This window comes from Notothenia rossii (genome assembly GCF_949606895.1).
Source record: "Notothenia rossii genome assembly, chromosome: 11".
Taxonomy (NCBI): Eukaryota; Metazoa; Chordata; class Actinopteri; order Perciformes; family Nototheniidae; genus Notothenia; species Notothenia rossii.
The window spans coordinates 3,273,037-3,287,690 of record NC_136910.1 but is presented as its reverse complement, the minus strand read 5'-3'; the positions used below and the strand labels follow the sequence as shown (position 1 = coordinate 3,287,690).

At 41.0% G+C, this 14,654-nt stretch overlaps 2 protein-coding genes across 3 annotated transcripts in view; both read left to right on the top strand.

Moving 5' to 3' along the window:
* Window positions 1–1,534: 1,534 nt before the first annotated feature.
* Window positions 1,535–11,362, top strand: LOC307024701 (pepsin A-like). The gene is made up of 8 exons (XM_079659046.1): window positions 1,535–2,367; window positions 3,567–3,684; window positions 4,194–4,312; window positions 5,903–6,099; window positions 7,587–7,703; window positions 7,812–7,947; window positions 8,050–8,148; window positions 10,154–11,362. The coding sequence occupies exons 1-8, from the start codon at window positions 2,236–2,238 to the stop codon at window positions 10,289–10,291; spliced, it is 1,056 nt and encodes a 351-aa protein (XP_079515172.1). The 5' UTR covers window positions 1,535–2,235; the 3' UTR covers window positions 10,292–11,362.
* A 3,080-nt stretch (window positions 11,363–14,442) lies between these two features.
* LOC307025033 (PI-PLC X domain-containing protein 1-like) overlaps window positions 14,443–14,654 on the top strand; it is a 5,159-nt gene continuing 4,947 nt past the window's right edge. The window contains exon 1 of one of the 2 annotated variants that reach the window (XM_079659615.1): window positions 14,443–14,553. The gene's annotated coding sequence lies outside the window, so the exon portion shown is untranslated. The remainder of the gene's footprint in view (window positions 14,554–14,654) is intronic. The other variant, XM_079659614.1, reaches the window with a different exon arrangement.

The following is a 14,654-nucleotide window of genomic DNA, read 5'->3' as shown; positions in this document are numbered from 1 at the left end:
AAGGTTCTCTCAAACTTGGTAAATATCTCTCGATTTTCTTTGTTGAAAGCTGAGTCAATTTTCTTTGTGAAATGAGTGGAATGAATTGATGTTTGTTGAATGTTAGTACCCTGCCACCTGTGAGGACGGGTCCTCCGAAGTCATGCGGGACTAGTTGAAATATATGAATGTGAATTGTGGAATCAATTGATGTTTGTTGCATGTTAGTACCCTACGACCTGTGAGGAAAGGCCCTCCGAATTCATGCGGGACTATTTGAATGCCACAACTGAATCGGGCAGTTGAAGTTACAAATGATGGTAATAAATGTAAAACTGTGAATTAAAGTTTCATATTAGAACATAATCACAGCAGGATAGGTTTAGTATGATTATAATGTTGTAAAGAGAGAAGGTAAAAACCCTGTATACGTTGGGACCTATTTTTCTTCAAATAAACTGATCCCACCTTTTGGATTGGGACAACTTAAAAGGCATCTGTGCTCTCTCTCCTGCTTCAAAGGTCAAGGCCAAGTTTGCTGATTTCAAAATCCTTCGGGATCGCTTAAACAGATTTAAGAGAGTTGTCTGAATTTAATTTAATTGAACCTGGTTCTTCGGGGAGTTAATAAACGTGAGATCTTGCTGACGTTGGTGGATCTGAGCCAAGCAGTAAACTTACATAGACTCAATAACTTCGGTTAGGTCAAATAGTAGGTCTGAGTAATTTCCCGGAATACATTATCAGCCCTCACAGACTCTTACACTTCACAGTTTTACGGCAAAACCTTTTTTTTTTACTTGCAAAATTACTTTTTAAATTGACAAACATCATATGTGTAATTTGTTGCACAATTCAAACGGGATCGAAAGATAACGTTTCTCTCGCCATTGACTTCAATACATAATATTTCCGAAATAAGGTCCCATGGAGGTCCACCGGAAAGAGAGGGACTTTGCCTCTCTATGGGGAACAAGTTGAACTAATAACGGCGGGAAAGTCTAACAAAACAGGCGGGAAAACCCACAAAGACAGGAAGTAAAAACAGACTACGGGAAGAAAGCTTCAAAATAAAAGGGGAAACACGAAAACCAACGTAATCTCATCAATGGCAGTCTCCGTTTAGTTTTTCCAATATCTAGATTACAAGATTAATATTGGCAGTCGATTAAATTAAATTGAAAACAAGAAGTGAAGATTGTTAACATTGTAGTGCCGAGAGAAGAGAACCGGAGGCGGTGCAATGAAGGTTCAAAGCTAGCTTTATTGAGCAGCAGAAATGCACGTGTTGTTGGGTCGGAGCCCGGGAAGAGAAGAGAAAGAAGAAAGTAGGGCACACAGTAAGTACACAGGAGGTACAGTCAACAAATGTGTCCGTGCGGAACAATACCCCCAACCTGTAGTTCCATGAGTGAATTATGTGTCAATCAGTGATCACCACACAAGCCCCCCCAGAATTCAACCATGGACACAATCCTCGCGTTCGGGAAGAAGCACCACAGAGGCCGAGGAGGGTGGGGTCGCAGGCGAGGGCCGGGGCATGGAACGTGCCATCAGAAGGGGGACGCAGGAGAGGGTAGGAGCCCCTACGAGGGCGAGGGCATCCCCGCCGGTGGGTTGGGGGCGGGCCATGGAACGGGCCGTCGTAAGGGGGACGCAGGGGGCCGTGGTAGGCATCGTGGCGAATGAAGACAACATCCGCCAGCCGTAGAAAGCTGGGTCGCTGTGCTGCAACGTGGGGAGGGAGGAGCGCTGCCCGGCCGCAGGTGAAGGCACAGCGGCGGCGGGCATGAAGTCCCCGGAAGGATGGAGCGGTATCCCTGGGGGGCAGGAGCAGTATCCCCGGGAGGAAGGAGCCGGGGACAGGGGAGAGGCCAGACGGGGTCCAGAAGTGCGCCACCCAGGCGCTGTCGAAAGCGTGGGCGACGTCCGAAGCCGACCTGTAGTTCCATGAGTGAATTATGTTTCAAACAGTGATCACTACAACGTTGACGATGAAGGAAACATGCAAATACCTCGTAGAAAACAAAATGAAAGTGTCTCCAGTTGGTGCGTTGCAGGGTTCATGTATATCGACTTCTTGCACAATTTGTATTTTTGTATTTGATTATATATGTTGCATGGCCTGAGGAGCTCAGGTCAGAAGAATTTCATTGCCATTTCTACACTGTAGCTTTGTGCATATAAAACCTGTCATGGAAAACCAAATGAAAGTGTCTCCCATTGGTTTTTCACAGCCTTCCTCTGGAGAAGGGTATGACAGCGAGGGAGATCCTGGAAGAGCAAGGTCTTTGGGAGGAATACCGCCCCAAATACCCGTACAACCCCATGGCCAAGTATGCCGATAAATCAGCAGTCGGCATCGAGTCCATGACCAACGACGCTGATGTGAGTAACAGCTGCTGAACATTTAAAGGTCACCTATTCTGCAAAATCCACTTCTTCATGTCTCTTCTACATCAACATGTGTCCCCTCTTCTTCATGTCTCTTCTACATCAACATGTGTCCCCTCTTCTCCATGTCTCTTCTACATCAACATGTGTCCCCTCTTCTTCATGTCTCTTCTACATCAACATGTGTCCCCTCTTCTTCATGTCTCTTCTACATCAACATGTGTCCCCTCTTCTTCCTGTCTCTTGTACATCAACATGTGTCCCCTCTTCTTCATGTCTCTTCTACATCAACATGTGTCCCCTCTTCTCCATGTCTCTTCTACATCAACATGTGTCCCCTCTTCTTCATGTCTCTTCTACATCAACATGTGTCCCCTCTTCTTCATGTCTCTTCTACATCAACATGTGTCCCCTCTTCTCCATGTCTCTTCTACATCAACATGTGTCCCCTCTTCTTCATGTCTCTTCTACATCAACATGTGTCCCCTCTTCTCCATGTCTCTTCTACATCAACATGTGTCCCCTCTTCTTCATGTCTCTTCTTCATCAACATGTGTCCCCTCTTCTCCATGTCTCTTCTACATCCACATGTGTCCCCTCTTCTTCATGTCTCTTCTACATCAACATGTGTCCCCTCTTCTCCATGTCTCTTCTACATCAGCATGTGTCCCCTCTTCTCCATGTCTCTTCTACATCAACATGTGTCCCCTCTTCTTCATGTCTCTTCTACATCAACATGTGTCCCCTCTATGGAAAGAGACTCTGAAAGTTTCAGGAACAAAGATTCTCTCTCTTTTTGATCAATTTCTATAAAAACCTGTCTGAAAATGAGCTGATCAGATTTTGGCCACTTTATGATGTCATAACGATGTTTTTTCTTGTGTAACCATTAGGCAATCAGCAACCAAGGTAACCCCCCCCCCCTCTTATCACCTGAATCTCCTCCTCGAGCACCATTGAGTTATTTTTAACCAAATCTCTCTCAGAGAATCAGCACTTTGGAAACAGGGCTGAAACAGAGGGGATTATGGGTAATGCTGCAATGATCTGTTTGGTGTTTCAGCCAATCAGAGACAGGCTCTGTATATATCTGAGACCTGTGATATATTGATGAAAAACAGTTTGGGGGACCGTTAACAGATGAACTTTGATAAAGAAAGCTAACGTTCCCATTGTGTCCTCTTCCTCTCCAGCTGGCTTACTCTGGCATCATCTCCATCGGGAATCCTCCTCAAACCTTCAGGGTCATCTTCGACACCGGATCCTCCAACCTGTGGATTCCCTCGATCTACTGCAACAGCATCGCCTGCAGTACGTACAACTCTTAATTCATTTGTTAGCGTGTATGAAAGGTAATCTCAGATGAGCAACACGGTCCCTGAGGAAACAAGGAGTTCTTTTAACATGATACATATTGAAATGAGGAAGGACCAGATCAGACCTAAATCCAATAAGTAAGGAAGGATGGATCTGATAGTCTTTAAAGACGTGGTAGTAGAGATTATGATTAGTCATCCAGAGCGAGTTGTTAGGGTTAGGGTTTAGTCCTAGATGCCGTAATTGTACAACTTTAATGTCAGAGAAAATCCACGTTTTTTCTTGTTATTATCCAGCTCTTATCTCTGATGTTCTGAGGAAGTTTTTGTGAGGTGGTTTAAAAGTCTAGACTGCAGATCATAGGTTAATATTGGAAGTCATTTAAAATATATTGAAAACAAGAGGTCACTGCCATTTGCTTTACTTTTTTTTTTTTTTTTTAAATATACACTTTATCAGACAAGCATTGTAACATTTGTGTCCAACATATTTTCTTAATATAGACAATCACAACAAGTTTAACCCCGGCAACAGCAGCACTTTCAGAAACAACGGCCATGCTCTCAGCATCCAGTACGGCACCGGCAGCATGACCGGATTCCTCGGATACGACACTGTGACCGTAAGAAATTTAAAGAGATTACTCACACTATAGATTCGAAAATGAGTTCACAGTTCACTTGTTTAACGAAGAAGGTAAACTGAATATCTGTTGGGCTGAAGTGTCCTATGTATGTGTTGCACAACCTTTTTTACTTGATTAGCAGAGGTGGGAAGTAGTGGAGTACAAATACTTACTGTACTTAAGTAAATATTTCTGGTATTTACTTTACTCCACTACTTATTTTTCTGACGACTTTTTACTTTGACTTCTTACATTTTGAACACAAATACCTGTACTTTCTACTTCTTACATGTTGAACACAAACACCTGTACTTTCTACTTCTTACATGTTGAACTCAAATACCTGTACTTTCTACTTCTTACATGTTGAACACAAATACCTGTACTTTCTACTTCTTACATGTTGAACACAAATACCTGTACTTTCTACTTCTTACATGTTGAACACAAATACCTGTACTTTCTACTTCTTACATGTTGAACACAAATACCTGTACTTTCTACTTCTTACATGTTGAACACAAATACCTGTACTTTCTACTTCTTACATGTTGAACATAAATACCTGTACTTTCTACTTCTTACATGTTGAACACAAATACCGGTACTTTCTACTTCTTACATGTGGAACACAAATACCTGTACTTTCTACTTCTTACATGTTGAACACAAATACCTGTACTTTCTACTTCTCACATGTTGAACACAAATACCTGTACTTTCTACTTCTTACATGTTGAACACAAATACCTGTACTTTCTACTTCTTACATGTTGAACACAAATACCTGTACTTTCTACTTCTCACATGTTGAACACAAATACCTGTACTTTCTACTTCTTACATGTTGAACACAAATACCTGTACTTTCTACTTCTTACATGTTGAACTCAAATACCTGTACTTTCTACTTCTTACATGTTGAACACAAATACCTGTACTTTCTACTTCTCACATGTTGAACTCAAATACCTGTACTTTCTACTTCTTACACGTTGAACACAAATACCTGTACTTTCTACTTCTTACATGTTGAACTCAAATACCTGTACTTTCTACTTCTTACATGTTGAACTCAAATACCTGTACTTTCTACTTCTCTCATTTCCCAAACAGGCTGGTTCCTTTAGTCTGAATGTGTGTTTGGTGGCGTGATCATTATTATTTAGAGTCATTGCGTGCCTATTGATTTGAACACGATCCGTGTATCCATCATTTCCTGGTCTTCTCTAAAGAAGAGGGACCAATGAAAACGTTGTCATGTTGCCGTTGGTCACCATGGAAACATTCATTAGCTAACAATGACATTATTGTTCTATTAATATAAAGGGAGGTCAGGTACTCTTTAAAACAGCTGCTAGTTATGGGTACTTTTTACTGAAGTACATTTCAAAGCCTCTTTACTTTGACTTGAGGAAATAAGTTTAGTCAGTACTTCTACTTTCACCAGAGTATTTTTAAACACGAGTATCTGTATTTCTACTTGAGTAAAGGATGTCTGTACTTTTGCCATCTCTGTTGATTAGCAAAATCAAATGATCCCGTCGTAGTTTGAGAGTGTTTTAATCCCTGTGCTGTGTTTCTCAGGTGGGTGGTCTCGCTGTGAAGAATCAGATCATCGGCCTGAGTCAGTCTGAAGCTGACTTCTTGCAGTACATGCACGCTGACGGTATCCTCGGCCTGGCGTACCCTCGCCTGGCTGAATCCGACGCTACACCCGTCTTCGACAACATGATGATGGAGAATCTGGTCAACCAGGACATGTTCTCCTTCTATCTGAGCTCGTAAGCACAGCAATAACTTTGCAGTATTCAAATCTAGAGAACTAATGCAGGAATGAATCCTAATATCATTGTATAAGTCCGCTTTTTACCTCTTCTTGTTCCCTGGTCTTGAAGTAAATCGTTTTTTAAGGTTTTTTGTTGGTTGGCTTGGTTGAAAATAAGGTCTGCACAAGCTGAACAGATTCTCACGATTTGTTCTACAACATAAAATAGATCATTTAATACCCCACTGGTGGATTTAAAAATGGCTTTTGCTAACAAGTGTCTGAATGAGACGACTAAACTTTATCACTCCCAACATTAGCCAACGTTAGCTTATCGATATAGCCTTACATTAGCTTTTGTCTTCATAAAGTGTTGGAAGTAAAAAAAATGTTTTATTTGTTTTGGTGGTTTGCTTGAAAATAAGGTCTGCACAAGCTGAAGAGATTTTCACGATTTGTTCTATGACATAAAATATACCCCACTGGTGGATTTAAAAATGGCGCTTGCTAACAAGTGTCTAAACAAGACGACTAAACTTCATCACATCCAACATTAGCCAACGTTAGCTTATCGATATTGCCTTACATTAGCTGTTGTTTTCATACAGTGTTGTATGTTGTAATTAATATGTGGAGATTATCGATCAAAATAATTCATCATCATGAACTTCTATTTGTCTCCGATCCCCAAACAAAAACATCCAAACCAAAACATCTCGCCCTAGGTCTTTCAAATTGAATTGATTGAAATCTCCAATATCAACGTAAGAGCTTGTCTGGGGGGTGCTAACACTTAACCATAAACTTTATCGTTTACTTTCTCCGTCTTTATATGTAGATATTACTTTTCTCCGTTAATCTCCGTCACGTTGTTTCCATAGCAACAACAACTTCCTGTCAACAGCGCTACCTCTCCTTCAAAATAAAAGCATACTCATAAATAGGAACAGCCCTAGTGTGTTGTGCAGCTTGAGTTCTGTGCACTTCGGTAGTGCTAACTATCTTATAGCTCTCTGTGCGGTTTGTTCGTGCTTGGTTGGTTAGTAGTTAATGTTAGCTACCTAGCTAGCGGCGCCAACTGTGTGTTAGTTAAGGTTTGTCAGCATTTAATGTTGGATGGAATGGTAGCTAGTTTACGTCTGCAGAACACCGCTATCTAGCCGCTACTAACCCGGAACGAACAAACTGCACAGAGAGCTAACTCATGTTGTGGTCGTTTACGAGTCAAACATAACATTAGACTAACGTTAGTCAGCTTATAGTATCACTGTATGTCAAATAACGGAGCCAAGCAATGTACAGGCCAGGGCTGCACGTAAGCTGGTGCGCAGTTGTCATGAATGAAGTAATGTTTTTTGGTATTTATTTGAGATAATTATGTTTTTTATAAATCGAACAACAGAAAAATAATCGTTAGATTAGTCGACTAATCGATGAAATAATCGCCCGATTAATCGTTTTCAAAATAACAGTTTTTCAGTAAGTTCTCCCTTGTCTTTGCAGTGACTCTCAGCAAGGCAGTGTGTTGACATTTGGTGGCGTCGACCCTAACCATTACTCTGGTCCCATCTCCTGGATCCCCCTCTCCCACGAGCTGTACTGGCAGATCACAGTGGACAGGTGAAGAACCACAAACGCAGCATCACAAATCCTCCAGAAATCTCAAAAAACCAAAGTAATGCTGTAAGGAAAAGTGTTCTGATGCATACTGTTCTGTTTCTCTTTCAGTGTTACTGTCAATGGTGAGGTTGTGGCCTGTAATGGCGGCTGCCAGGCTATCGTTGACACCGGTACTTCTCTGATTATTGGACCTCAGTGCAACAACATCAACAGCAAAGTGGGAGCTACCAACAACAACGGAGACGTAAGTGCCCAAATGTTAAAGGATATTCCCGTAGCTTTTTGTTGTTGAAAGAACGGTACAAAAAAACATGTAACTCTTTCCTCCATTTTTCTTTTGCTTCAGTACTCGGTCAACTGCAACAGCATTGACCAATTGCCTGATGTGACCTTCCACATCAACGGAGAGACCTTCACCATCCCTGGCTCTGGCTACGTCCGCGGGGTAAGGTTTTCTGCTTGCCTGCCCGAATGAGTCGTAAAACCCAGTAGCCTAATGCTGACTCATTTCTGGATTTTAGGACTAATTTCTGCACCACTATCCTCCCTCGTCTCAAAGTAAATGGTGTTTTGAACGTGTTTATGGTTGTTAGCCTAAAATAAGGTCTGTGGTTACAACCCAGTCTCACGGCATTTCGTGTTATAGTCACGAAATTAATTTAATGTATTGATTCGTGTTCACGTGTTGGAAGACCAGAAGCTGTGTGGTTCATAAAAACATTGTCATACTCAATATCTTACCCTAAGCCTAACCCTAACCCTTTTATTTTAAATTGTAAAATTTCAGAGTTTTTTTGCCGTCTGCGAAGAAAAGAAATGGCTCAGAATACTGAAATCTGTATTTTTTTAAATCTCTTTTTGTAATTTTTTATTATTTGGTGCAGGCACGAAACATACTACCAATAGAAATACATTGCTTCCAAAATCGTTCTGTGTCAGAATACTGAAATATGTATTTTTTTTAATCTATTTTTCCTTCAAATTTGTTATTATTTACATTGCTTTTAATATCGTTCTGTGTGACTCGAAAAAAATGCGAAAATCATGTTGGTGAACACGAATCAATAGATTAATTTTGTGACTATAACACGAAATGCCGTGAAACTGTGTTGGTGGTGAACACAAGATGAAGAGATTTTTATTTGAAGACATAAAATACGTCAGTAAATACCCCACTGGTGAATAAACAAAAATGGTGGATGCTAACAAGTGTCTAAATGAGACGACTAAACGTCATCACGTCCACCATTAACCGCCTTTAGCTTAGCGGTGGTGACGTGAAGTCCTGTGACCGTGCTGTAGTTCCTTTATAGCACAACGTTAGCCGCATTTAGCTTAGCGGTGGTGACGTGAAGTCATGTGACCGTGCTGTAGTTCCTTTATAGCCCAACATTAGCCACCTTTAGCTTAGCGGTGGTGACGTGAAGTCATGTGACCGTGCTGTAGTTTCTTTATAGCCCAACATTAGCCTCCTTTAGCTTAGCGGTGGTGACGTGAAGTCATGTGACCGTGCTCTAGTTCCTTTATAGCCCAACATTAGCCTCCTTTAGCTTAGCGGTGGTGACGTGAAGTCATGTGACCGTGCTCTAGTTCCTTTATAGCCCAACATTAGCCACCTTTAGCTTAGTGGTGGTGACGTGAAGTCATGTGACCGTGCTTTAGTTCCTTTATAGCCCAACATTAGCCTCCTTTAGCTTAGCGGTGGTGACGTGAAGTCATGTGACCGTGCTGTAGTTCCTTTATAGCACAACGTTAGCCGCATTTAGCTTAGCGGTGGTGACGTGAAGTCATGTGACCGTGCTGTAGTTCCTTTATAGCCCAACATTAGCCACCTTTAGCTTAGCGGTGGTGACGTGAAGTCATGTGACCGTGCTGTAGTTTCTTTATAGCCCAACATTAGCCTCCTTTAGCTTAGCGGTGGTGACGTGAAGTCATGTGACCGTGCTCTAGTTCCTTTATATCCCAACATTAGCCTCCTTTAGCTTAGCGGTGGTGACGTGAAGTCATGTGACCGTGCTCTAGTTCCTTTATAGCCCAACATTAGCCACCTTTAGCTTAGTGGTGGTGACGTGAAGTCATGTGACCGTGCTTTAGTTCCTTTATAGCCCAACATTAGCCACCTTTAGCTTAGTGGTGGTGACGTGAAGTCATGTGACCGTGCTCTAGTTCCTTTATAGCCCAACATTAGCCTCCTTTAGCTTAGCGGTGGTGACGTGAAGTCATGTGACCGTGCTCTAGTTCCTTTATAGCCCAACATTAGCCTCCTTTAGCTTAGCGGTGGTGACGTGAAGTCATGTGACCGTGCTGTAGTTTATCTAATGGAAAGAAACCATTGGCTTTTTGTTGAGGGAACCAGGGAGATGCTAGTTTCTAGGTTGGCGTACAGAAATACATCCTCCCTGCACTATTTTGTTCTTCCCTCTCCATCTGAAACTCTTCTCTTTCCACAGTCTCAGGCCAATGGCTGCCGTACTGGCTTCGTTAATGGAGGAGGCGACCTGTGGATCCTGGGAGACGTCTTCATCAGACAGTACTACGCCATCTTCAACAGAGCCCAGAACATGGTGGGTCTGGCCACGGCTAGATGAGAAACCTGGAGTGACTCCTACCAACATCTTCAAATCAATCACATGTACATCTCAGTTAGTGTTAATTTCGTTGACTAAAACTATGACGAAATATGTTCGTCAACGACCTTTTTTTCCATGACTAAAACGAGACGATGACGAGACGGCACCGACGGCAGTAAACAATAACTGTAACGAAATCATCATGCAATATCGTTGACGAAAAGTGACGAGATGAAAATGTAGGTTACTAAATAAAAACTTTGCCAAAATCTCTCTTTACTTTCGTTGACGAAAAAGGAGGAGACGAAATATTATCAAAGATAACGTTACATCTCTGATAGTCAGTTTTTCTCCCAGCAGTTCCATTTCCAGTGCTGCGGCTGGGCAGCAGTTGTGTGTCTGTGCTGCGCGCGGCGCCACATTTGCATACCTACCAACCCTACCGATTTGGGCGGTAGTCTACCACTTTTGACATGTTTCTACCGCCTACCAACTTAGCTGGCTTTCCCTACCGATTTTCAATCTTCCCAAACTCGAACAAATACAAATGACACTCCATAGACACTGGACTCGACTTTTGATGGACACCGTTTGCAGCGTGTCTGTGATCCCATCATACAAACAGTCCTCTGTGTTTCTGAAAGAGAAACAACGTGCAGAGGAAAGGCAGCGTTACCCCCGGGGCTGATGGGTAATCACTCCCAAATGAGTTTAGGGGAACAGAGACTCGGCATTTGAGTCCTGCAGGGTTTCCCCGTTAATATCTGTGTCTCGAAAACACATGTTGGCGAGAGAAAGGAAGCATCCTTCACCTACAGTGTCTCAACTGAAAGAGGACCACAAACACGCACAAAATATGATACAATTTTGAGATTTTTTGATATTTATCTCCCATTCTTTCCCTTTTTCTGACATTTTCAAAACCAAACATGTCGTTAATGTCTCTGTTTAGTGAACTACAGCAATCTGAAAGCCTGTACATTATTTATATCACACTTTATCAGTAGACAAATGCAGGAAATGACTTTTTTAATGCAGTATTTTCTGATTCATGGCGCTACACAAATATATTTCGCTCTGTGCAAACCTTTGACTAATATGTCAACAACATGAAACAAGAATATGAACCTGGCTTTATCCAATGTTCACACAAGAGTTCTACATCCTGACACATCCTTCATCTACACTGTCTCAACTGAAAGAGAACCAGAAACACATTAAAAATATAATAAAGTGTTGAGACATTTTCGGGCATTTTACAGACAAACATGTCGTTGATGTCACTGTTTACCAAACTACCACTTTTTCTGAAAAAATGAATAAAATGATGCAATATATGTTAAATACATGGTTTATATGTAATTACTGGGGTTCCATTTCTTCTGATTACCTCATTTGGGCGTGCACATTTGCGGCGCGCAAACCTACCTCTTTTGGATTTGGAAAGGTTGGCATGTATGCATTTGAATTACACCGGGCAGCACTGTTCATGGCGCACTGTGAACAGTCAGGAAGACCCGGATCTAACTACCCCTATTTAACAGAACATAAAATGGCAACAACAGGGCTTGGGAGCAGTGGTCGCGTTAACCGACCGTCCGTCCGTCCGTCCGTCTGTCCGTCCGTCAGCGCGAGTGAGTGATGAGTTGTGTACAGACTCGACGGGTAATAATGGATTATGACGGAAATGTTACGATCCTGTCCGTCAAAATGACTGACAACGAAAAAGTCTAACGCCACCACTGCCTGAAAAAGAAACGAGGCGATATTTGGGCCCAATTTCGCTAAAATGAGGCAGAGAAAAAAAGTGAATGCATTGTTTTATCAGAAGGGAAGCAATGTGGCCATAACACAGCTGGTAAAATCCCCACAAACCAGATACTCTCTGCAAAGCTGCATTCTTAATCATTCAACCTGTGTTGTTTATCAAATAAGGATAACATATCATCTTATTGTGAAATAAGTTTGACTAAAATGACAAATTATTGATTTTGGCTAGACTAGTTTGACTGAAATGTTCTATTTAATCTGATGACTAAAAAAGACTCAAATGTCCACAGTTTTCATTGACAAAAAGTAGACTAAAATAGTTAGTTTACTTTGACTAAAATAAGACTAAAATGCTCAGACTTTTAGTCGACTGAATCTTGACCAAAATAGTTACTGTTTTCTTTGACTAAAAAAAGACTAAAATGCTTTTAGTCGACTAAAACTTGACTAAATAAAAACAGGATGAAGGTGACTAAATATGACTAAAACTAAAAAGGACATTTGACACAGGACTAAGACTACGACTAAATTAAATAAATAGCTGACAAAATTAACACTAATCTCAGTGTTATATAGTAGGATTTACAAAATGCCTGAGACGCAAATCTTTTCCCTGTCCGAAATATGATTATATTTCCTCATATCCAATAAAGAGAGTTCAATCTAATTGACTGGTGTTTTTCTAAAATGTACAATAAATAAACATGACACACACTTTTAAGTGAAGACATAGACACATGAATATTCGATGATATTTGATTTTAAGATTATTTAAAGGTATGTTTGCCTTTATTTGACCGATGACAGGGTATAAATGAGCGATGGAAAGAGGTATGACATGCAAATCATTTACTACGCCTGGAATCAAACTTGGTACAAGAAGCTTAATGTTTGATTACACAATCACCAAGCAGTCAATGAGTCACAAAGATTTAGGTAAAGGTTGACAGTAACGTTTGAAGCTTAATAAAACCTGTATTTATTAAGAGAGTCTTGGTTTTGGTCAATAACTTTGTCTGGCCAGTGGCGACTGCGAGCCGTGACTTTTATACCTAGGCCATCTGACCCCCCCTTCCCTCGAAAAATTATTACGAGGTATTACGTCTCAGGCTCAGCGTATACTTCAGCGGAATATCAAAACAGCGGCCCGGGTGCAAAACGCATCAATGCCAGCAACCCTCTAACACGCAAAACAACACCATTTATATAAGCACCTATATCATGACAGGGCACCCACAGCCAAGTAAGAATTACAAATAAATTAAGTCGGCAATGCGGCTGACATTGAAGATTACTTAGTCCTACCTTTAATGATCAGATCACTGAAACACAAAGTCCATCCTCCTGTCCTTTTGGATGAAGTAGGCTACTTGATGGCGGGGTCATGCAGCTGATCCTTTGCCACTCCAGTTGATCATTGTAACTCAATCTTGAAAATTACTCGGTTAATAATTTTGCAACGATGTCATCACTATCACTGACATGAGCCATCATGAACGAACTTATGCTAATGATAAATCTATCGATCATAAATCTATCGATTAGATTTATGATTAGAAAATAATAAAAGTAGGGTAGACATGTGGACATTATCCGGCTGAACACAACGTGCATTTATCAAACAGGTTCGTTTTCCACGTACCTTATTTCCAGCTATTTTCCAAAACCCTATGGAGAAATCTCATTGCTTTGTTGTCGAGGGAACCCGAGCGCAGCCTACTTCCGGGTTTTAGGACGCGTCACTGCACCACATGTACATGATAAACCTCACAGCGGGCGGACTTGTCATAAAGTCCTGAAAATAAAGCCCACCCATTTAGAGGGAAGATATGATTGGTCAATTGTACTGTCACTTGACATTACTCTCTCGTTCAGTTACTGTAGCGGGCCCTCTGTGAATGTACAGCAGGACCACCAATCAGCTCCTATCTTCACAGTAACTCGCAGAGACGGCTCAAGGAGCTTCTTTCCTTTAACCCTTCACATTGAAACAGAAACTGAACAGGCAGATTCGAAGGATTTATTTCTTTGGAAATGTTATTTTAAATACAATTAAAAAGTTATTTTTGGTAAAACTAATGAAAAATATTTTTAAAAAAAGATTGATTTTTTTTTGTTTTTGTTTAATGTTTTCAAAAAAAAATTTTTATATCTTAGGCCCTCAGAGAGTATTCAAAGTTATACCAAGTCTGTAGCGACATAAAATACAGGCATTAATATCTCGGAAGTGAGATCCAAAGACACACCTAAAACTACCTCTCAGTGCCAAATGTGTCGCCAAAATAACAAACAAAAGTGAGTGCATGCTAATGGCATGAGGAAGGACTTCATATTAGCTTCATCAAACATTCCTCATCTCATCATGCCTATAAAAACCTGTTGGACAACTACAGATGACTTCTTTTATCTAAGCCTTGAGCTTATGATAATATAAGTACTTGGTATCCTTCTGCACTTTCACATGTGAGGTTATAACGAACTGAAGGAAAGCTAGGAGTCATCTTGACAGAGTAAGTTGCATTTCTTTAATCGTTATACGTGTTTTATTTTTTATTTGATGGCAAACAAATCAATGCAAGCTACAAAATAAGAGAAGGGGAAGAAGTACTCA

What these genes read in the sequence shown, in the direction of transcription:
- LOC307024701 (XM_079659046.1), top strand. Translation starts at nt 2,236, where the DNA reads ATGACAGCGAGGGAGATCCTGGAAGAGCAAGGTCTTTGGGAGGAATAC. An exon ending in TCGGATACGACACTGTGACC is followed by an intron (nt 4,313 to 5,902) that starts GTAAGAAATTTA and finishes TGTGTTTCTCAG; the next exon opens with GTGGGTGGTCTCGCTGTGAA. An exon ending in CTACCAACAACAACGGAGAC is followed by an intron (nt 7,948 to 8,049) that starts GTAAGTGCCCAA and finishes CTTTTGCTTCAG; the next exon opens with TACTCGGTCAACTGCAACAG.